The 24932-nt window shown below is 32.6% G+C and overlaps 1 protein-coding gene across 8 annotated transcripts in view; it reads left to right on the top strand.

Moving 5' to 3' along the window:
- Positions 1–24932, top strand: part of DLG1 (discs large MAGUK scaffold protein 1) — a 229273-nt gene that overhangs the window by 15116 nt on the left and 189225 nt on the right. For all 8 annotated transcript variants that reach the window (XM_015600251.2, XM_015600246.2, XM_015600237.2 and 5 more), the window contains exon 4: positions 2374–2540. In XM_015600251.2, the coding sequence (XP_015455737.1) occupies positions 2374–2540 (167 nt within the window). The remainder of the gene's footprint in view (positions 1–2373; positions 2541–24932) is intronic.

Here is a 24932-nt window from a genome sequence, read left to right as displayed (position 1 = left end):
ATATAATACCTAGAATTAAAGCATTTCAGTTGATAGTAGGAAAATGGGAGTAAACTTTTGAAAAATTCACTTTATTCCTTGACCATACTAGATAGTAAAATGTTACTCAGAATTATTAGATTTCCGTTGCTCTGTATCGTAACCACTAGCCACATGTGGCTATTTAAATTAATTAAACATAAATAAAATTATAAATTCAGTTTCTTAGTCACATTTAAGTGCTCACTAGTCATATATAGCTAGTGGCTACTATAATGAATGGTGCAACTGTAGAACATTATTGGATAATGTTCTTCTGGACAGCACTGGTCCAGATTTTCATTAGAGATATTGTTGAAGGGTAATACAGCAGTGTTTCTGCCAATTATAGAATAAAAGGTCACATGGAAATTTGAGATTTGAAATTTGACTTACAGTAATGAAAAATGATAATTTTGAAATACTGGTAACCATTTATTCATTACTCTAATTATTTAGTGTTCTTGGGGGCATAATACTATACTCAGAGCTCTGGGCTTTTTGTTGTCGTTTTGTAGGAGATAACTTGTGTGGCTCTCTCTATAATACAGGTAGATCTATAAATATATCTCTCCTATATATATATATAAATATATATCTCTTACACATATAGAAGTATATGTCCTACTAAATAAAAATACACATACTCTCATATATCTTCTACAAAAAAAGTTTCTTAGTATCTGGAAAATATTCCATACTTTAATTTCCCTAATTGGTACAATGTCTCTTATAGCTCTTCCCCCTCTCCCATCAAGTGCACCACCACACACACCAGTCAAGGCTCAGACATGGCATTTGGTTGCTACATCTTTTTGGTTTCTTTTATACAGAAAAGTCCTTACTTTCAAACAATTTCTTTTCTCTTTCATGACGTTGACTTTCTAAAGAAACCAGGCCAGTTGTCTTGTACAATGTCCCTTTCTGGATATGTTTTGTTGCTTTGCTCCTGGTGTCATTTAACTTGTTCCTCTACCCCCTGTATTTCCATGAACTAGAAGTTGATTCTGAAGACTTGATTTAGGTTCAAGTTAAACAGTTTTTGTTGAGAACACTTTGTAGCAGATGCTCTGAATTTGAGTTTTTTATTTTTTTCATGATGGTTATCTGAACAGTTTTATATAGCGATTCTTGTTAATAAATGCTTTCACATACAGTTTTTTTCTAGTAATATCGACACCCTTCGCAGTAGGTTGATATCATCCTCACTGTGCAGACCTTAGTTTTTACTGGCCCTTTACTTAGAAAGTTCTACATTTCCACTGGCTATTAAAACTGAAAAGGGAGTTACTTTGTTCCTACTGTCTTAGTACATTTAAGGGAGATACTAATATTTTCATTATACTGAGAAACAAGTAAAAGTTATTGCATCTATGTTATTTATGGTTATTGTGTATGATTCTCTACAGGATAATGCCCACCTTTGCTGATAAATAATTTCCTTCCTGTAAAAATCAACTCAAAATTATACCAGTAGGTTAACAAATAACTAACAGTGGTAAACTTAAACATTATATAACTACTGTTCAGAGCTGTTGAGCAGCATGAGTAACCAGTGTTAATATACCAAGTTTATATAATTCCAACTGATGGCAAAGTAACTTGATCTTCTAAATTATTTATGATTTCTTTTAGAGTTTTCTCATATTTTTAGCAAATTGTTTCTAAAATAATATAAAATATTTAACTTATTGTTTCTAAATATTCAGGCCAGAGATATTTAAAAATACTACCAGTTCTTCGATTTTATTTTAATATTTAACTTACTATTTGTAAATATTCAGACTAGAGATATCTAAAAATAGTACCAGTTCTTCAGTTTTATTTTAACTTACTATTTTTGTTTTGTTACACCTTGTTTAGAAGAACGGTTAAAACCACTTGAGGGATTTATATTCTCAGCCTGGATATTGGTGCTACAAAGATATAAAATATCAATAATGACTCATGTCAGCATAATTTACAATAATAATACTAGCTGCTCTCTGTTAGGAGCCTATTATGGGCCATTGTGTACTTGACATGTATTACACTCAATCCTTGTAACAATTCACAATGGTAAGAGGCCTCATTAGAGGCCTAAACATGTAGCTAATTGGTGAAGGAGTGGGATTTGAACTCAGCTCTGCTTTGAAGTGTAAAAAGCCTATGACTTTTACACTGTGCCCTGCGGGTTCTGATACGCTTGTGACAAAATAAAATGAGAAAATATTTACTGTTTAAAGTTTAAGATTGGATTTATTTTACTAATCTAGAGTAAATTGCTTTTGGGTTATGTTGTTTTTAGCAATGCATGGTTTAATTAGAAAATATAAATACTTTTTAATTTTTCTTTTTTTCCCCCCTCACCTCTAGATATTCAAGAATTTTATGAAGTGACCTTACTGGATAATCCAAGATGTATAGATCGTTCAAAGCAGTCTAAATCAATACAGCATGTGAATACTTGGGAAATTTCCAGCCTTCCGAGTACTACTGTGACTTCAGAAACACTGCCAAGCAGCCTTAGCCCTAGTGTAGAGGTAAGATCTTAAAAAAAATAAAATAAAATAAAGTTTTTCTTAAGCTGTTTTTTTAGTGATTAAGTTACTGGGGCTACTCTGTTTTCTCATTTTATTAAAATGGATATTTTCTGGAATTATCATTTATAATGGAATAAAGAGAATAAGGTTAAAAATATTTTTAAAAGAAAATCTCAGGATTTCTGGTGCCCCTGTTTTAAAATGTGAATGGTTTGAGGTCTGAAGTACTTGCTTTAGACTATTGAAAAATACTTTGTAAGATAGACCTCAGTGAGGCTCCATTTGTGTGCTAATTAGAAACTGTACTTTGAAAAGATGATTTTGCTCTGGTATTCTTCCTTAGAAATTGAATATAGTTTTGTAGTCCTGAGCAGTTTAGTTGCTACATTTATCCTAAGGATTCTGTTTATTGGCCTGAAGGATTGTGTTATTAAAACTCACTAGAAGACTGATCAATAAATCTAAAGGTCAGCATTAGTTTCTATATTTTTCTGTAATTAAAACTATTTCTTTGAGTTTTCATTCAGAACCATTTTACTAATGTTCTTTTTTGTTATATATCGCTGCTGGTAGTTAGAGAACACATAATATATTTGAGGCATTTTGTAATGAGGATTCCGTTTGAGAAACATTAGTCATTTGAAGGTGGTTGACTGAATTTGATTCTAGCCCCTTCTAGTTAGTACTAGAGAACTGCCTGGAAAATTGAATCATCTTCAGTTTGGTGAGTAATAAAATCAGGGAAAAGTAGTGGTAAGCAGTAACCAGAAAGCCCTTTGATAATGTAGGAGACAGTTTCTCAGTTTTCTTTTATATTAAGTAACAGAATTATTAAATTTTAGAGCAGGAAAAATCAGAGAACATCTGATCCCTCCCTTTCATTTTAAAGATGAGGAAACTGAGATCCAGAAAAAAATGAATGATTTGACTCACTTTATTTAGCTCGTTTGGGCAAGTTTGTCTTTGAATTTCAGACCTCTTAACACCCAGTTCAAAGTTCTCTTTACTAACCTGATATACACTTATGTTTTTCTTTGATTAGAGATTCTAGTGTAGTATTGTCTATGTATCCCTATTTTCCTCATTTATTATTTTTTAATCATTTTCTCTTGGATAATTTCAATTTCTGTTCCCTTTAGTTGATTCGTGCTTACGATATAGTCCATTTCAAATAGATTTTTAAAATGTTAACCGGTAGTACAGTTTCTATTCCACATTTATTGTGGTCCTAGGATAAAAAAAAATTGCTTATGTAAAAACATGTTAAATTTTAAGAGAATTGACTTTCTTATTTAATTACTGACTTTTTTTCAATTTTCTGATTTATGATGTGAGCTGTAATTTACAGCATAGAGTTCTTATTGTCACTTTGCCTATTTTTAGATAATGGCTGGCTCACTGTAACCAGTAAAAGTAAATTTTTATTAAGGTTAAATAAGTAGACAGTTCTGCAAGCAATTAGTAGTGTTTTGGTCCCGTCTAAACTATCCTAGAGACATTTGATCCACATGTAACTCTGTTTCTCCTGTTTCTTCTGATGTGGTAAAATTAATACCATTTATTTTTAAAGATATATTTATAGAACTTTTTTTTGTTTTTGGTGTGTCTGTCCTTTGAATATATGCCTAGTGGGGATGTTTGGAATAATGTCTGTTTAATATTAATGATTGTTTCTGGGTGATGGGGATATTTTTCTTATTTATACTCTAACTTTTTAAAAATAATGTGTCATTTTTATAAAAACAAACCTAATTCTTTTGTAGATTGTATAGAAGAGTATTTGAAGGGAAGCAAGATGCAAATAGGAGTAGGAGAAATTGTCTGATTTAATGAGAAAGTACAAAAGAAAGGCTACACTATCCTGTCTTAATCCTTTTGGACCACTACAACAGAATACTGTTGACTGGGTGGCAGATTGAGCTACCAGCAGATTCATTGTCTAGTGAGAGCCCACTTGCTGGTTCATAAATGACTGACCGACCATCTTCTCGCTGTGTCCTCACATTGAATAAGGGGTGAAGGAGCATGCTGGGGTCTCTATTATAAGGGCACTAAACCTATTCATGAAAGCTCCAACCTCATGACCTAATTACCTTCCAAAGGCCTCAGCTTCTAATAACATCACATTGGGGGTTAGAATTTCAACATATGAATTTTATTCCTAATGGTACAATATGTTTCAAGTGGATCAGAGATTCAAAGGTTAAAAATAATAACATTATAATAATAAACTTTTTAATGATTTTTGGATAGGGAAAGCTTTTCAAAGCATGACAACAAAGAAAGCCTAGAAAAAGTAAAAGGTTAATAGTGAAATTTGACTTTGTAAAATTTCTTTGTGGCCTTCACAAAGTTTGATTGTTTAAACTTTGATTATACAACTTCTCTATCTTGAAAGATACGGTAAACGAATGAGAAATGATGAACTGGGGGAAAAATTTGTCACATTTATGAAAAAGGACTAATTTCCAATCTTCTCAACTCAAGAGACCTCTTATAGCTCAATATGAAAAGAGCCAACATACAGTAGGAAAGTGACCCAAGGAAGTGAATGGGCTATTTAGAGAAAAATGAATACAAATTGGCCAGTAAGCCTATGAAGAGATGCTCAACCCTGCTTTAAAAGTAATGCAAATTAAATTACAATATTTAATTTTGATTGTCAAAGATTAATTAAATGTGAAGAACTCTTACCTACTCTGTTGGTAGGAGAGTACAGTGGTCCAAACTTTTTGAAAGACAGCTTGACAGTATATGTTCATATCCTTTGATCTAGCATGTTACAAATGTACTCACACAAATTATTGCTATATATTAAAAGATATATGTGCATGTTCATTGCAATATTATCTGTGATATTAATAAAAACCAATAGGAAACAAATCTAAATGATTATCAGTAAGAAACTGGATAACTACATTATGGTACAGCTACTTAATACAGTATAAAATAGCACACACAAAAATATAGTCTATATAAAATTATAAAAGAAAACTTTTGTTATTTAAATGATTGAAAGCAAGTTGCCTATCAGGAGGTATAGTATGACTGTAAAAAGAAAATAAAGTGAGAGGTTAGGTATGTCTACAAGTATATGCACTTTGTCTGCTTTCAGTAATGTACCTGCTATCTCTAGGTCCCCTGTTTTAGCCCTTCTGAGTTCATCTTTGGGGGAGGGAAATTATCTGACTGAGTGGTATAGGGAGGATATCTCCTTTCCCTTTTCTTTGACTTTGTAATTTAATGCTTTAAAATAATCCACCTAGTGTAAGTAGAGATTTAGGATATAGTAGAGTTAAAAGCATATATTTGGCCTACCAGGTTTAATCTGAAGTCCTCTAAATGTTGACTTAAAAAATTTACTGAAGTACTATGTAATATCTGTACAGGAAGGTACACAAATCATAAACATATAGCTTGATGAATTACTGCATTGTGAATACACTAGGTCAAGACAAAGAAGATGAAATGACTGCTAAGGGTTTCTGGAATTAAATAGTGATGATGGTTGTACAACTCTGAATACACAAAAAAACACTGACTTATCCACTTTAAATTTTGGTGAATTTTATGGTATATCCATTATGTCTCAATTAAAAAAAGAAACATACCGGTATGCCAAAAGTCTCCCTGTACCTTTCCTATTCACTACCTACTCTCTCTCTCTCGAAGAGAACCATCCTAATTTCTAACACCATAGATTAGTTTTGCCTCTTCTAAAACTATATATTAACATTCATACAGTATATACTATCTTGTGTCTAGCTTCTTTTTTCTTATATTGTGAATTTCACCTCTGAGGTGAAGTTTTTTCATTCTTACTGCTGTATAATATTCTATTGTATGATATATAGTTTTATAGTGTTTTTATCCATTCTATTGATAGGTATTGGGGTTGTTTCCAGTTTTGAGTTAGTGCTTCTTCGAATATTCTTTTACAGTCATTTCTGCTATGGTACAATACATACGACTTTAAAAAAATCACCACTCTATATATAATTATGCAATAAAAACCACAAAGCTTATGGAAAAAATGGGGTTAGGGACTCAAAATTTGGCGACATATGTAAAAAAAAGATAAGACCTAGCAAAAATGGCAGCACAATTTCACACATGTTAAATGATTAAGAAATACATAAATATTATAATAAATATGACATTTTACCTTGCTTGTTTGCTATGGGAGTATGTTCCAGGGTTGCAGTTTGTGAGTTATTGTGAAGTGCTGGCATAGGGAGTTACCTGAAATTGGATGGAAAGTTGTAACACCAGATGTGGATGAGTGTGACACATAGCACTCAATGAACTAAAGTCTGATATGTGTATATTTTGCATATTCCTATGTGGCTCATTTCATCTGGGTACACTTTTCTCATGGACAAGGCTGAGCATAAGCAAACATGAAATTTGTGTTATGTTCCTTTTGTTCCCTAATATGTCAGTTGTGTTGGAACAAGTTTACACTTTCAAAACAACGGTATAGTAGAACTGAGTGTGTACCTTTTCTATTGCTCTCGTTTATGCAATTCCATTGTATACATACCCAACTGTGAAAATGATATGCCTATGTTTTATTTTAGAACATAATGACAACTGTTTTTGCAAAGTGGTTAAGCTTGTTTTTATAAGTACCACCAGCATGTGCAAGCTTCAGTTACTTCACGTTTGCCAATACTTGGTATTGTTAGTCTTCTAATTAATAATTTAAACCATTCTAGTAGATATGTAGTGGTACTTCATATTGTTTTTTTCCCTTTTCCCCTTTTCATATGTTTGTTGTTCATTTTGCTATATTTTATGAGGTGTCTTCATTTCTTGTCCATTTTTTTATCTTATTGCTTTGTAGATCTCTATCTGGATATGATTCTTTTGTTGAATAATATGTATAAGAAATATTTTCTTGCACTCCGAGACATATTCTTCTTAATATCTTTTAATGATCCAGATTTCTTAAATTTGGTATAGTCCATTATATAGTTAATGTACTTTGTGTCAACTGAAGTGTTTTCCAACTCTATTATTTGTCAGAAACTTTTATTTTGCTTTTCATATTTATGTCCATAATCCATACTGCAATTTGCAAAATTTCACATGAATCATTTCAGTCTGTCTCTATTCTTGCCACTGTTGTCTAAACCATGCTCATTTTTTTGTGTAGTTATTGCAATAGTCCATTTAATTAGCCTATCTGTATTCACACTTGCCCCTTCTGAATTTATGACCACTTTGCCTCCAGGATTATTTTTATAAAATGCAAATCATGTCATTACCCTTTATTGGTTTTCCCTTCCTCAGAATGAAGGGATTCAGAAATCCTAAATTATTTGACCACTGCCTGTTTCTCCACTCATCTTTTAGAACTTTTCTTTTTGGCCACTAGTTTCTCCTAGCTTAGGGTACCCACAGAATGTTCCCTCTGCCTAGAAAGTTGTCTCTTGTCTCCTTTTTTGCCAACTTCTACGTACTTTTAGCATTTCCTTTTATTTTATTTTTATTTTTTGGCCTTTCATTTTTTAAAAATAACTAATTTTTTTATGGTAACATTGGTTAATGAAATCCAATAAATTTCAGCTGTACATTTTAACAGTAAGGTATATATATATATTTACATTGTGTATTCACCTCTCGTAGTTAGATTTCTTCTTGTCACCACATATTTGATCTCTTTTACTCCGTCTACCTCTCCCTCCCCTTCCCTCTCCTCCTCCCCTCTACCCTCTGGTAACCACTAGTCTATATATCCATGAGCATTTCATTTTAAATGTCATTTTATTCATTCAGCAAATATGGAGCATCAATTATGTATCATGCATTGAACAAGGTGCTTGAACAAAGCAAAGATCCTTGTCCTCATGGAGCTTACATTGTAGTGGGAAAGCAGGTAATACACAATAAATTAATAAATTATATAATATGTTAGAAGGTGATGAGTGATATGGGAGGAAAAAAAGTAGAACAGATTAAGGGGATCAGAATTGCCAGGTGGGGGAGAATGTACTTTGCAATTTGAAATAGAGTATTCACGATAGGTCTCACTGAAAAGGTGGTATTTGTACAGAGAGTTGGAAGTTGTTGCACTTGTTTAGGGGAGTAACCAGTGTAAAAACTTTAAGGCAGGAGAAAGGCTGGAATATATGCGAAATGGCAAAATGGCCAGTATGGTTAAAGCAGAGTGAATAAGGGAAAGAACAGTGGGAGATGAGGTCAAAAGGTAAGGCAAGGGCCAATCATGTAAAGCTTTTGCAGGGTTTTGGAGCAGAGGAATGGCGTTATTTAACCTAGCTTTTATAAAAGGATCACTCAGGCTATTTTGTTGAAAATACACTGTAGTAAAGGTAGAAGCAGGAAACCTGTTAGGAGTCTGTTTCAGTGATACAGTTAAGGATAGATGTAGGCTTGAACCAAAGTCACCACTTTGGTAGTGGAGGTGCTAAGTGGCTAAATTATGGATATTTAGAATGTAGAGCAAGAGGATTTGAGGACAGATTGGAAACAGGTTGTGAGAGTAAGAGTCAGAGGTCACTACAAGAGAGTCAAGGATCTCTACAAGGCTGCTACTTCCTGATAGTCTTCCTTTGCTTCTCATTATCAAAGCCTCTATTATAGCCCTTTCTACTTCTGTTTTATAATATTCATTACTGTTGTAATTAAAAGCTCAAATGTATCTTATTTTGTGTATATTTTGTCTCTACTAAACTGTAAGTCCTGCAGTTAGGGACCTGCTTACTGAAATATATGTGGTACTTGCACATAATAGTTGTTCAGTAAATATTTTTCAAATAAAGTGAGAAATGTGATTCTTTCCATATTGTAATTAGACAGTAGGCTAAAGGTGATCATATTTTTTTCTAACTTTTTATCATAAATAATTGCCAAGAACAGTAAAATTGAAGAAATAGTATAACAGGTCCTCAAATAACATCATTTGGTTCAATATCATTTTGTTATAATGTTGATCAGATGCCTTAGGAACTTAAATTCTTGTTTATGTTAATTAGCCTGTGGTAAAATTGCTTCCATTATACATCATTTTGCTTAAAGTCTCAGCAACTATTGATGACGTTAAGTGAGGACTTACTATACAACAAACATCCAGATAGAGTGAATAATTAACACTTTTTCATATTTGCTTTTTTGTATGTGGATATTTGGGGGAAACTATTTGAAAATCAGTTGCAGACATTATGCACTTAAACTATAAAAACAACATATCTTCTATGAGTAAGAATAGTCAAACATTCTCCTATATAATCTTGTTACTGTTTTATACCTAAGAAAATTAACAATAATTATTTAATTTTCCTTTCAATTCACATTTGCAGTTGGGTCCAAACTATTTTTTAGGATTTAAAAACATTAGAATCCAGTTAAGATTCATATATTGCATTTGATTATTAGGTCTCTGATTATATCTGGATTTTTCAAATAGCAGAATGTGAGGTAGAGGGCTTACGTGTCGTTACTTTATTTAGGAAGTTTATTTCTAGAGAGCACAAAGTAAGGGAAAAGGTGAATAAACTGAGAAGGAAAACTAATACAAGGTGCTTGTGCCACTAAATGTGGACTGTTTGCTGGATCCTGGGTATTTTATCCCTGAGAAGCCATATATCTAAGGAAAGAAAGGGAAAGAATTTATCAACTGGCTTCTAGTGGGCAGTAATTCCCCTGCACTTTAGGGTTGTGGATTTGTGGGTGCAGGAGATTTGGTTTCTGTTTTGTGGTTAACAGGAAAGTCCCAAGTGAGGAGATGAGAAGATGAGATGTGGAGAAGAGGCCAGAGTTGTTGCTAAGGCTGTTCAGGGTGAAAGGCAAATGTGAAGATTTAGGGGCAAACATTGGAATGAGTTGGGAGGGCACATAATAAATCTAGCACAGTATGTTTACTCTCTTATCTAGTGGAATAGTCCTCCCCACCTTTTTTTCCCCTTTAAATGACATTAACTTTTTGAAGAGACCATGCCAGTTGTTTAATAGAATACTACACATTCTGCATTTGTTTAGTTTGTTTCCTTATGTTGTTTAAGTGTTTCCACTAAGTCTTGTATTTTTGGTACCAAGAAGTTAGATATATCTAAGTTGATTAGACTCATTTTTGGTAAACAGACTTAGTAGTAATATATTGTATTTCATATTGCATCACACCAGGAAGCACACAATATCAAGTTATTGCACTTGTTTGATTACTGAAAGGTGGTGACTTCCAGATCCTCCATTAGTCTAGGTACATTTTTGTTTGTAGTTATTAAGTATCTTTGGGATAGTACTTTAGCACTTCGTATTGACTAAATTTTTACCCAATTCACCCATTAACGATCCTTGCCTGAATCATGTATTTCATTAGATGTTTCAAAATGTTGATTTCTCTCCCTAATTCGCGCCCCCCTCAATATCATTTCACTTCTATTTATCAGTTGGTATCTTCTGTAAAAAGTACTTTTCCCCATCAACTAGAGATGAATGTTTGTTCCTTCTAAAAAGATGGGGTAAAGCTTATATTTTCTTTTAAAGACTATTTAGAGTAGAGTTTGTGTAATAATCTCCTTCAGTGGTGGCTAATAAGTCTGACCTCTTCCCTCCTTTGCTCTCTCCTTTTAAAAAACTATCAGTGTAGACTGAGATATTTTTGTTTATCTAATAAATACTTTTTATTTTTCTTTATGAGACTTTTACTGTTATTGAGTACTTTTTCAATCTCAAAAAGTTTACTTTCAAAAAAATTACATCTATAGAAAAATGAAAATAATAAAATAAACTGCCATTTTTGTCACATTTTTACTCTATACACACACATTTATTTTTGTTTACCCATTTGAGAGCAAATTGCAGGAATCATGATCTTTTACCCTTATACATTTCAGCATGTATCTACTGTGAACAAGAATATTTTCTTTAAATTTAAAAATTTTCTTTATATGAACATTTCTAAAAACATCTAGTAAGTATATAATTATCAGACTGAGGAAATTTAAAATTGATACAGTGGTATTATTTGTATAGTGCCATTAGTCCATGTTCAAATTTAGTACATTTCTTATCTTTGGTATCATCTATCCTATGATTCTGTTACCCATGGAGCAGAACTCCACTTCAGTTCTTACTATCAACTTTGGAAGACAGCTGACAAAATTTTATAGTACAACTTCATGAATCATCACAATTTTGAATTTCCACCTTCAGAATTATTGACAACCTTATATATTGGTGGTCAGCTCCCTTTCCTATTTCCTTAATCAGTGCCCTCAAAGTTCTTGTTGTTCTTTATGATGCTTTATTTCTCTAGCATAATGTCTCTGTCTCTCAAAGACAATACATCAGAGACACTAGTCTGAACTCCTTCTCCCTCCACCAAATTTACAGTGTTGTCTCATTTAATTCCAGTTTTTAAGCAGTGTTATGAAAAAATAAACGTACGAAATTTGAAATAAGGCACAACCCCTATGCAGAGCCTCTATAATTTAAAATTTCATTAAGACCAAAACTGATAGGTATACTAAGTGAATTGTACATGAGATGTCTGCAAGTAGATTTTAATGGCCACTATACTGTTATTTTACATTCACTATTATATAACTTTTTATATTTTTGTGTTTACATCTTATGACAGTCTTACCCCAGTGTTTAAATAAGTGCTAGTTTTAGAACTGAAAGACATACCCCTAAATCAATAACTTCAAAATGGAAGTGAAATAAAATGAAATGCTATGAGAGAAGTGAGACAGCTGCCATATTATGCCAAGCTTTTAATCTAGGAGAAAATTTGGCAAAATATTGTAGTTACTAAGAAAATAAAAGTCTATGTTAAAGCCTAAGTATGCCACAGTGGTTGTAGATTTATGTGCTACAAGCAGGCATCCTCGATTAGTCTTGAATTATGAGTTTTGATTATATGATCTCGGTAACTCATTTAAATAATTTTGTTCTATATCTGTATCTGCATATATTACTACCTTCAGTATTAGAGCAATATCTCCTTATGTGCTCTTTAAAAAAACCTCCTTTTTGGGGGGATTGACAAAATGATACATGCTTATTACAAAAATTTATAACTATAGAAATATATTTTCAATTATGTGGAAGTCACCTTCTCAAATAATACTAACAGCTATTACACTCCGTCTCTTTCTCTTTTAGAATCTCATTTTCTCCTCATGTAATATCTATAACCTCTTTCTTAGGCCTTTGTTCCCCTCTTTCCTTTATCCTATAAATAATGTTCAAAGATTTCATTAAAAGAAAAAGAAGAAAGTGCTTCTCAGTAGGATCCTATAGCTTTCTTTCTTTTCTTAGCTAAGCTCCTTGAAAACATAGTTTACCTTTTTTCTTTCTTTCCTTCTCATTCTCAATATATTATAACCTGGCTTCTAACACTTCTTTCCAAAGTAATTGCTCTCTCTCATTTTCAGTTATTTACCTTAAAAAAAAATTACAAAGATAACTCAGGCATATATTTTTTAAAAACATACATATACAAAGAAATGCATATTGTTGAAAGTCTTTTGTAATATTCTTTCCTGAGATAACCTCTTCTAATCATTCGGTATATATTCAGCTAATCCTATATGTTGATTAATATATTATTTAGCATATATATGTTTAAAATGGGAGATAAATATGTATCATTCTGTAATTTGCTTTCCATGACTATACATTTATATCTGTTGCACTGCCTTGTATAATGTAGGGCAGTTTGCTTAATTTCTCTCCCTTAATTTCATCATCTGTAAAGTGGAGATGATCGCAGAACTCACATCATGCGGTGCTTGTAAGTATGAAATGGGATAATATATGTAAAACTTATTAGATCAGAGTGTGACACATGTTAAGTGCTTAATAATTGGTAGATTTTTAAAATGAAGAATCTTTTTATGTTAAAATATTGCATATTAATTAGTAGTAATTTATCAATATAGCAAAGGATAAAGAACATAAATTCTTCTTTAATGTCATTTTAGGTCTTTAACCTTCCCTATGGAGTTTTTGTTTTGTTTTGTTTTGTGGCATTTGCTATAATCCACTCTCTGCTTTTGAAAAATTTTTCTCTTCATGGCAGCTGTTTGCCCCATTGGATAGTCTTCTCTGTGTTATTTACTTTTTTAAAAAAGATTTTATTCACATAGAAATTATAGAATATATCATGACTATGTACCTTTTTCCTAGCTTAAAAAAAATGTCATAAACATAGTGAAGACCCTTCGTTTCCACCCTAATTACATTCTCTGCTTCATCTCCTAGAATTAACCAGTCTTGAATTTGGTGCTCATCATTTCCACCATTCTATACTTGCCATTGTTATAGTTTTCTTCATGTGTTTTGTGCTTAGGATTAATTTAATTTCTTGGATCTGTGGGTTTATAGATTTTACCAAATTTGGAAATTTTTTCTCTATTATTTCTAAAATATTTTTTTCTGTTAGCTCTTATTTTCTCTAGGGACTCTAATTACATGACATTGGGTTGATTGAATTTGTCCCATAGCTCATTGATATGATTCATTTTATCAGTCTTTTTTCTTAAAATTGCTGTATTTTAGACATTTCCTATTGCTCTGTCTTCAAGTTTATTAGTCTTTTCTTCTGAAGTGTCTAATGAGGTGTCTTTCTTCTGAAGACAGCAGTAGATTAATAAATTCATTAATCTCATTTAGTCATTTTTCTTTCAGACATTGTAATTTGTATCTCTAGGAGTTTGATTTATTTCCTTTTTTATTTTCCGTGTCTCATTAACATACTCATGCTTTCCTCTATCGTCATAAACATATGGAATAGATTTATAATAATTTTTTTAATGTCTTTGTATACTAATTTTATCATCTGTCACTGCTGGGTCTGTTTCTGTTGATTGATTTTTTCCTTTGGGTTGTATTTTCCTGCTTCTTTATCACATACCTGGTAATTTTTAAAATTGGATTTGACATACATGAATTTTGCCTTTTGGAGGGGCCTAGGTATATTTGTATTCCTTTAAATATTCTTAAGCTTTGTTTTGGAATGTAGTTATATTACTCAGAAAGATCTTGATCCTTTCGAAGCTTGCTTTTATGCTTTTATAGTGGGACAAAACAGCCTTTAGTATAGGGTTAATTTTGTCCCAGTACTGTGGCAATACTTTTCTGAGTGGTATACCCAGGGCCCTGTATATTATGAGTTTTTCAATTATTCTTGACCCTTTGTGAGCTCTGAGTATTGCGCCACCTGCTTCTTTCCAGGATACTTTCCCCAGCCTCAAGTTTCCTTATATATATGACTAATCAGAAGACTCAAGGGAAAACTGCAGGTCTATGGAGCTCTTTCTATACAGCTCTTTCCTCTCTGGTATTTCCTCTCTGGTAAAATCTGTGGATTTTAGACACCTTGGCCTTCCTGAATTCTCACCTCTGTCCTCCTGTGCTTTGTTTAGTTTCTCCCTCCCTTTGCTGCAACCTAGAAACTATTTCTAGGCAGTTACATGGGGCATTTATGGTACTCATCTCATTTGATTTTCTTCTCACAAGATCACTGTTTTGCACTACTTTCGTTCAGTATCTAAAAATCATTGTTTCTTATTTGTCCACTTTTTTAGTTCTGTTATTCTGTATGCTTGGAAACAATTGTCTGTATATAGAAAGCCACTGGTATTATAAAATATTAAGTATCTTATGTGCCCGAATATTAGGTAAGGAGTTGCCATCTCAAAAGGCTTATATTCAAAACCTTCTAAGGTTGTTCATATTACAGGGTAATTTCTAAATTATTTTGTGCAGTGAATGACTGTTTGAGAAGAATGCATTGGCTTGAAATGTCCTTAGTTCCAGTTTGGATGTACATAGACGATGCAATGAGTGTAGAATTTAATGCAGATTAAATAATCATCTCTGATTATTTAATGACCTTAAAAACTGCAAGTATTATAAGCATTTTTGAAAGACTAAAAAGTATATTAAATAGTAATATAGTAAGTGATTATATTATAGAGATTATAATATATACCTACAAAACACAAAAGGAAAAATTGTCTTCCTGTTATGTGAATAGTAACTAGAAGTGATTTGGGATAAAATGTCAGACGATATTTTAACACATGGATTCAAAAGGTGCAGCATCTAAACAACTTAAGATGGAAGTAAAATTTATGTTTAAGGTCAGAATTGTTAGGTGATTCAAAAAGTGGCTTCGGTTATAATGATTAACCTAAAGTTCAGGGTGAATGTGAATAGTTTGATTAAAATTGTTCTCTGAATATGAGTGGAATAAAATAATATTTTAGACATTATTTCAATAATACATGTTAAATATTTATGTTAATTGAGTCAATTTAAAGTAGATATTTGATTATTTCCTTTATATTATAAGCTTATATTTGAGTTGGCAAAACTCAAATAGTTTTTACTGGGAAAGCGGGCATCTAATTTTCAGGGTTATTTCAGACTTTTTAATTTTGTAATCACCTATAGTTTAGATACTAGAAAGGCTATTTCATTAAGTCAGCAAATACTTATTGAGCTCCTGTTACAATCTAGTCACCATACCACCCAGCACCCTCAGGTGGGAACAAAGTGGTGAATACATTAGATGTTCTTGAGTCTTGCCCTGTTGGAGCTTTGAATCCAATGAATTTAGAAACTGAAACATACGAATGTTATAAGTGGAAGGACTCTTAGAAGCCATTGAGTTTTTTTACTTTTTAAAAGTAGAAATTGAGATCCCTCAAAAGAAAATGACTACTTATAGTTACACAGCCTGTTAATGGGCTGAAAAACTATTTCAGACTCTTGGTAGAGTGCTATTTCAACCTCCACTGTTATGAGGTCTGCCAAACTTAGGAATGCGTTCTCTCTCTAGGTTAGATTATTTTAGATATGTAATAGAAATTTCACATAAAGACATTTCAGAACACTAAGCAAGAAACCAGCTAAAGAGTTTCACATACCCCTTTATTTTTCCTCACAGAATGTAGTACTTAGATGTCACCTACATTGTTTTCAGTATTCTTCCTAAAAATGATAAACTTTATTTAAGGAGTTAAGAGCCTTGGTGGGCTTTATTCTTTCACATTGGGAGCAAATGATTCTTGGGATGTGTGGAAAGAAGGGAGTACGCTCAGTCTCCAGCCAAGCATGTGATTTCCAGGCTGCCTGTCCTGTATGGGTGAAGAGATGTCTTGGCCCGTGATGAAATTTACTTTTGCCTAACCCCCAAGTCTTGTAGCTATGGATGGATGGTTGGATAGATGGATGGATAGATGGCAGTAACTGCCATTTATTGAGCAGGTAACAAGGTTAGCATTATTATTTAATCCTAACAACAGTCCTAGTAGACTGTTAAGGAAAATTCCATTGCATCTGTCTCAGGTATAGCCTATTAGGCTTGAAACAAAAGGCTTATCACTTGATAGCAGTAATAGTAATAAAAATAATGATGATGCTTATGTGATAGGTACTGTCTCAGTGATATACATGTATTACCTCTTTTCAATAACCCTTATAGTGAAACTCGGTTTAATAGGAAAGTTGCTTATGCAGCCTATGATATTTGAAATGTTAGGAGATGGGGTGGGGTATAAGAAGCAAATGGAAACAGTTCACTTGTTTGAATTCGAGGTCATTTGTAGTATCTGTAGGTTATGAAAAAACCTTGTGGATGGAAATTGCAGGCAGAACTCTTCCTTACTAAACATTTTTACAAGGGAGTGGGGCTATAAGCTCATGAGACTGAAAGCCAGTTGCATCCCTATGCCTTGTCCCCTATCAGCCTATCTAGCTCTGTTTCCAGTGATCATGAAAACAGTACATGAATTCACAAAGTTAGACTACTTCTGGGTTACAAAGTCTTCTTGAGGAGTTTGAAATGGTACATAGTTATAATTATATTTATGTGTGGGTTTTTTTTTTTTTTTTTTGGTAAGGGATTAGGTGAAATGGATTTAGTAAGGCACTTGTTAAAATCTGGCTCACTGGTAAAATGTTGTTATTTTTTTAATAAAGAGAGAAGAGGTAAATATTAGAGATAATATTTTAAATTATTGCATTTTGTTCTTCCTTCACCCCTTCTCAAAAATACCACATGGAATATTCCATTCATTACTGCCTTAGAAAGTCATTACTTTGCAGACTGCAGTTGCTGAAATGGTATAGTGGAAGAAATGTTTGCTTGCATTTTTTTTTAGTGATTCTTTTTTTGGGGGAGGTAATTGTTTTTTGGATATCCAAACTATAGCAAACAAGGAGAAGCAGATTTAAATTTATATCGAGGGAACCTCTTTGTGGAACATTTCATCAGATGACTCCCTGTCAACCTTATATCTTGAAAAGAGGGATTAATGAAACAGCATCTAAAGCAGCAGTGAACTCTTATGGAATAAACTCTGACATCTTCCACAGTATTTTGTGGGATAATTTCAATTTCTTCAGATACAGATTACATAAAGAAGATTGTAGAGCACGTGACACATTCTGTTTCTTGTATTTCAGATAGTAGAAAAATTGCTACTTCTCAGAATGGATCCTGGAGAGATCTTGTCAGAGTTATAACTTTCATCTATGGTTTTATCTCACAATTTTATTTTAATTATTTTTAATTTTTTTATTCATATAGGCAGTTTAAAATAGTTTACAATAACCTGCTTTATGTATAAAATATGGTAATGGTAGAGTAATGGATTGCCTGTGCATTGTAACTACAAAGGTAAGATACAGTATGTTTTCTACATTTCCTTGTTAGTGACAGAGTGTAAGAAACCTTTTTGTTCATAATGTATTTTAAAAATGAAAAGTGTAACCATTCTTATATATTTGAAAATAGATACTTTAATCCATGTGATTTATATCCTTTAGGGAAGGTAGTGTTTTGAAATGTATTTCGGATAGCTAAAAATAGTGTATTGAACAGATATTTTTTTCCCCTTGAGATTTACAGGAAGCTTTTCTTCCAACAGCAAAGGTTTATAAGGCCTTGATTATATTTAAATCCTCTAAATATATTCTCAGAGTTCTCCTCCTCTATTTTCTGTCCCAACATGTCATACCGGTTGAAAGTATAACTCATTTTGAGAACATTTTCTGGACTCTTCTGTCTATTGCAAATATAGTTTTTTGTTTATTTTTTGAGGAGAAGAAAATAGGTTCTGTTTGTGTTGTCTTTGGAAAGATACTGATTTGGACTTAAAATGATTAAACTTGTACAAGTACTCCTTAAAGTATTCATTTTAAAGTCTGTTTTTCTCATTGTCCTCAAAGTGCAGTATACTTCACTCAGTCTCTAAGTTTGGTTTCTTTTATTTCCGAGAACCAGTTTGTGGACATTGTGTGATTAAGATTGAGGATGCTTACATTTTAAATTTATGCATTGGTTTTCAAAATATGGAATGATTTATGTTTTTGATTTTTTATTTCTATATGCTTATGACACAGTGATTGTTAGTTGGAATTGTTGAGATTTTAAAGTTATGCTCAGTAATAAAAGAGTAAGTAAATTTTTGGGTTTTCCTATATAGTGAATTATTTCTCAGAAGAAGAAAAGTGAGAAAACTGATGGAAATAACTTTTCTTTGCTAGTTGCTCACAGAGTTATAGTTCAAATATTAGGAGTTTTGATCTGATACAAACATGTTGATTATCTGGTTCCATTCTATTTGTAAGGGGATCTCTTCTATGTTCCTATAGGTAAACTGCCTTTTTTGAAATATTCTTAAAGAATGGTTAAAGTGCAATAAGTCTGGAAAATGTTTGTTTTTTTCTCTGTGAGTTCTTTTTATGGTTGTCTGTGGTAGGTTCTCCCTGTAATTTACTGTTTATCACTTCATTCATTTTAATTCTTATTTCAGATGTTATAGGATATTTATCTCATCTCTCTGTTCTGTTCTTGATAGATTTAAAAAATTGCATTTGACCCTTTTTAAGCAAAAGAGAGTGATTGTTGTTAAACATTATATGGAATCAATATACTAAAGTTTTTATAAATTTGTATTAAGTAACTTGAAAAATGGAAAAAGTTGTAGGTTGGAAGTTAGGAAGTCTAAAACATTATTTGTAGTTACTTTTGAAAGAGCTAAAATAAAATAACATTCTGTTATTAGATATAAAACCCTTTGAATGTATTTAACCAGTAAGTATAGCAGAAAAGGCAAAATTCTTAATTTTCTTTCCAACTAAAGTGCTGCAATGTTTTCTCCCCTTGGGTCTTTTCTTTTCTGATCTTTAGAGAGCTTTATGGTTTTATATATTTTTAAAGTCTTAACAATGTAGTTGATGTAATTCTATCATGTTAATACTGAGACACTTTTCCAAGTGAAATTTTTTTCATCATCCGCCTCCCCTCTCTCCCACTTGTGTAGGAAAGGCGAGCTAGGTAGGCATGTTGCATCATTGCTACCATGGATACCCTTAAGAACAGGCATGTGGGTTGAGCTAAAGCAATGATGATTAGTTTTCTGGGTGGTTCCTCCCCCCACCCCTTAGCTATATATTCTTCACAATGAAGACTTATTTTAAAATGTTTGCAAATGACTAGGTTGTGAGATGTGATGACTAAATCAGTACTGCTACTGAACTGCTAAACCTTGGCCTCCATTTACAGTAGATTTAATGCCATTTACTAATTTAAAATGATCAAATAGCTCTGTATTTTTTTCTGGTTAATACATTTTAAACACAAATGTAATGTTTGCATTGCCTCTTAGTGAAAATGAAAAATGCATTTCCTCTTCGAATTTTTAAAATATTGTTCTGAGTTTAGATATTTTTTCAGGGGAAAAGATCCCAGTGAGCATTTCTATTGTGCCAGTATTTCTGATGATTGTTAGTTATTCATATATAGATTTTTTATGTAGTTTAATCAGCTTGGATACAGTAGTTAGTTTGTGCTTTTCCACATAATGTCTTCCTAAGAGATGTTTATTTTTGTGTTTGTAAATCCTGTGTTCTTAGCTAGCTCCTTCGTAAATATATGTCTGTTGGGGTGGAGTTAATATTGTTAGGGGGCCAGGCAGAAAAGTATGGTTTTGTCAGGCTTGTTATCACTATAGGAAAATTAACTTGGAGCATACAAAGTCCAACAAGAGTGATTTGGGAGTATGGTTATATACTATATGTTTTCTTTTATTAACAATAAAGCCCTGTGTATAAACTGCAACTAAGGGCATTCATATTCTTTATGTAGAGGTTTCACAGCTGTCCATTAACTTCTGAGGGAGAGAATTACATAACTTTAGTACCAGAATTTCTTGCAGTGGAATCATGTCTTTTTCCATCTTTTGTTGTACTGCTGTTGATCAAGTACAAAAGGGATGTTCTCTATCTCTATTCATTTTACAGTCATTTAGCAGAAGTTTAGATGGTAGGAGAAAGACCTGAGAAGAAAAAAAAAATTTCCTGTTATGTTCTTGATTAAGCAGAAAGGAGAAAAGGAACTTTCATATTTCAGGAGATTTTCTTATAATCAGTACCAGTTATTATTTTTATTATTTCACTTATTTGTCAAAACTTTGAAGTGATATGCAGTCTTGGGGGTCTCTTCCAATTAAAGAATTGCCAATACATGTTTTAAGAGTTGCATAACAGGTTTTCATTATTTTTATTAATAGGTCTTTTTTTCCTTCAATTTTTGACTAATTTGTTGACTGTATGTATAAAGTGTGAATTTTTTTTTCTAGTTTATACTTAATTTGGGAGAGACAGATCCTTTTTCATTTGAAAGGGCTTCTTTCCATCTCTGTGCTGCAAAATGTTAGCTAATAACTTTAGTAATGTCCAATAGAATTTTATGCAGTAATAGAAATTTTGTACATCCGTGATGTCCTATCCACTAGCAGATGAAATGTGACCAGTTTGAAAGAGGAATTGAATTTTGATTAATTTAAATAGACTTAGATTATTGATATATAACAACCATTTCCATACCCAGCCAACACTTTTTTACTCCTGAATTTTTAAAAACATTTTTCGAGTAGTTAATAAGTTCACATATTACTCAAAATAAGCTCAAGAATCAAAATTACCATTAAAAACTTTATATAGCTATGTCTCACTTCTATCCCTTTTCTCCTGGTCCCTATAGGAAACTATTTTTATTTGTTTCTATTTCTCTTTCCAGTGTTTATACATTTACAAGAATTAAGAATGTTTTTATTTCCCCTTTCCTTATACCATAGGTAGTGTGTTTTGTATTGCTGGTTTTATAATATCCTGAAGGTCTCTCCATTTTAGTACACAGAGCTTTCCTCATTCATTTTTACAGAAATATAATATTTCATTGTGTAAAATATATTATAGTTTCTTTAACCAAAAATGGCCTTTTAAATAAATGACCTGTAACAACTTGTTCTAATTGGAGAAAGATGAAAGTTGGATCTACACCTAATACTGTATTATCAGTGGTCCCCAACCTTTTTGTCACCGGGGACCAGTGCTCCTATGAGAATCTAATGCCTGATGATCTGAGGTGGAGCTGAGGTGGTGATGCTAGCGCTGGGGAGCGGCTGCAAATACAGATGAAGCTTTACTTGCTCCCCTGCCACTCACCTCCTGCTGTGTGGCCCGGTTGCTAACAGGCCACGGACTGGTACTGGTTCGAGGCTTGGGTGTTGGGGACCCCTGCTGTATATCATGAAATATTCCAAATTTTCAAAAGATATAAATGTATTTTTACTGTATACTAAAGTTCTAACCTTTTACTATTATAAACAGTGCTTCAGTAAACAACTTAGTGTGTCATCTTGTATTTGTGCAAGTGTATCTGCATGATATGGGATTGGTTTAGAGAATAAATGCATTTTTAATTTTGGTACCTATTGCCAGATTCTCCTCCATTGGAATTGTGCCATTATGCATTCTCACCAGCAGTGTATGAGAGTGACTGTTTCCCTGCGACAGAAGAGTGTATTTTCATATTTTTGTGTTTTTGCCAATTTGTTAAGTATAGTTTTAATTTGCATTTCTTACATAGTTAAGCAAGGCTTATTATATTTTATACTATTTTCTGTTGGATTGTGGTCATTTTCTCCCCAATTTCTAGGAGCTCTTTAAAAATAATGGGGAGATTAGGTTTTTTCCCCCACGCTTTGTCATAATGTTGTTATTAGTCCCTCACCTCCCCTCTCATCCTCATGCTTCTGAATTTTGAGTCATAGTAAGACTTTCCACCTTCCAGGGTTACAAAGAATTCACCCAGGTGTTCCTTTGGTACTTCATATAGGATTTCATTTTTAAATCTTTGGACCATTTGAAGATTATCTTAATGTGTAGTATTAGTTGTGGAATAGTATAATGTTTTTCCACATGGCTACCCATTTGTTCCAGTGTCATTTATTGAAAAGTACATATTTACCCCCACTGAATCAATGTGCCACTTTTTGACAAATTCCCATATGTATTTGGATCTATTTTTGGACATTCAATTCTGTTTCATTGGTCTATCCATTCATGAACCAACTTGACAGTATTTTACTTCCTGAAGCTTTTTAGTATGCCTTAACATCTAATGCAGTTATCCTCTCTCATTGCTTCTCTGTTTTTGAGCTTTTTCTTAAAAAAACAAAACAAAAAAACCACAAAAAACCAATTTTTTTCCCTGTTTGTTTTTCCATTTAAACTTTAGACTCAACTTAGTCCAAGAAAAAGTGTTTTGGTATTGGAAACACTCTCTAAATAAGTAGTACACCTTAATGAATGTTTACTACCCAATAGCGAGGCCGGAGACCTGGGTAAGTTTTTGTCTTATGTTCCCTCCCAACTACTAGTACAATCTACCAATAAAGCTAGACAAGTTTTCTTGATTCCCTAGCCTGGGGAGCAGGATTCTAAATTCATCTTTTCGAGTGTTACTAGTTGGTTTTTGTTTAATCAGAGATATGTTTTACCTGTTTCATAAGTTTTGCCCTGCCCTTTGCTCTATGACTTTACCAGTTGGTTAAAGTTACCTCCTCCCGAGTAAATGAAGTAGGATTATTTCTCCTGCCAACTCTGGTTAGTGTCGGATACCCAGAGGAGTGTGTTGAGAGTTCTCACAGGTTGTCTTTGCTGTGGCTGAGGGACTGGAGAAGGATGGGGAACTTAGCAGAACAATGGGATCATTATTGTACTTAATGTATTTTGAAAATCTTTACACATTATTGAATGACTATAGCATTTAAAATAACTCCATTGTCTGAATATTTTATAATTTAATCAGTCAACATTTGGGTTATTTCTATTTTTTTCTCTTAATCAATGTACTTGATGTTTAATTTCTGACTATAACCATTATTCCTATTATAAAAGGTATGAACATTTTTAATGTTTTGATAAATATTGCTACAATTTCTAAACTTAAATCACCTTTATAGTATTTTCTCATTTAAAATACTCTATATTATATTAAATGTATTTTCACTAAATTATTTCGTATTTGCATTTGGAAAGGCTCATTTAGCTTGAATCTTATCCATAATGACTGAGTTTCTTTGAACTTTCCAGACTATATTGTCTTGCTTCTTAACTGTTTCACCTTTTTGTTAATTTTAATATCTAATCAATGTTCACCTTGGGTTCATCTTACTTGAGACCTACTGAATTGTAATAATAGAGATTGCTTTCAAGTACTACCCTCTTTCTGCTCTTCCTTTTTCAGTTGAACTTTCAAATGAATGAGGATAACCAAGGCTTCTATTTTTCTTATTTTGTCATTCTTTCACTTTTTAAATTCTTTATAGTCTGCCTTTTGTAGCAGTCACTCAGCCGAAGTTGTACAACTTAGTCTGGGCAGAAATTAAAGGATAATAGTTAAGAGCTTAGGCTTTGGAGACCTTTGAGGTTCTAGTCCCAAAACTTGATTCCTGGACAAGTCACTTTTGTGTTTCAATGTCCTTATCTCTGAAATGGAGAAAATAATGGTACTCACTTTGTAGAGTTGTTAAAGATTAACTGAGCTAATACCTGTCAAGTGTGTGAAATGATGACTGCTACATAATAAGACTTTACTATTTGTTAGCAGATTTTTAATCATTTTTAATAAAATAATACAGTCTTTTGATTGGACAGAACAGTCTTTTCTGAGTCATTGTTTCTGTCTTTGACACTTGGTTTTCCCTCTTCTAATTATTGTCCCTTGCCTTTTATGACTAGTGTGCTAGTTCTCTTTATTTGGGGTGGTAGATAGTTTAGGTCTAGGTCTGTCATGAAGGGAAGATGAAAATCAATAAAGAGAAAGTGACAAAGGTTGGAATTTAAAAATACTTCTATTCATTCCTGTTTCTGCTTTATCTGCCTCCTCTTTCCTCTTTTGCTGCTTATATTTTGGATTTTAGAGTTAATGCTAATGCCTGGTCTTTAGGGGTAGCTCTCTGAATCTCTGGTTATCGAAAGTTCATGACTATAATAATTATGATGCTTGCTGGTGATTTAGTGTATAAGCATCGCATAGGGATAAAGAAAAAGGATTGTCCA

Source organism: Pteropus alecto, unplaced genomic scaffold, assembly GCF_000325575.1.
Source record: "Pteropus alecto unplaced genomic scaffold, ASM32557v1 scaffold311, whole genome shotgun sequence".
NCBI classification, from domain to species: domain Eukaryota; kingdom Metazoa; phylum Chordata; class Mammalia; order Chiroptera; family Pteropodidae; genus Pteropus; species Pteropus alecto.
The sequence above is the reverse complement of the archived record's forward strand: the minus strand, read 5'-3'. Positions and strand labels throughout refer to the sequence as shown.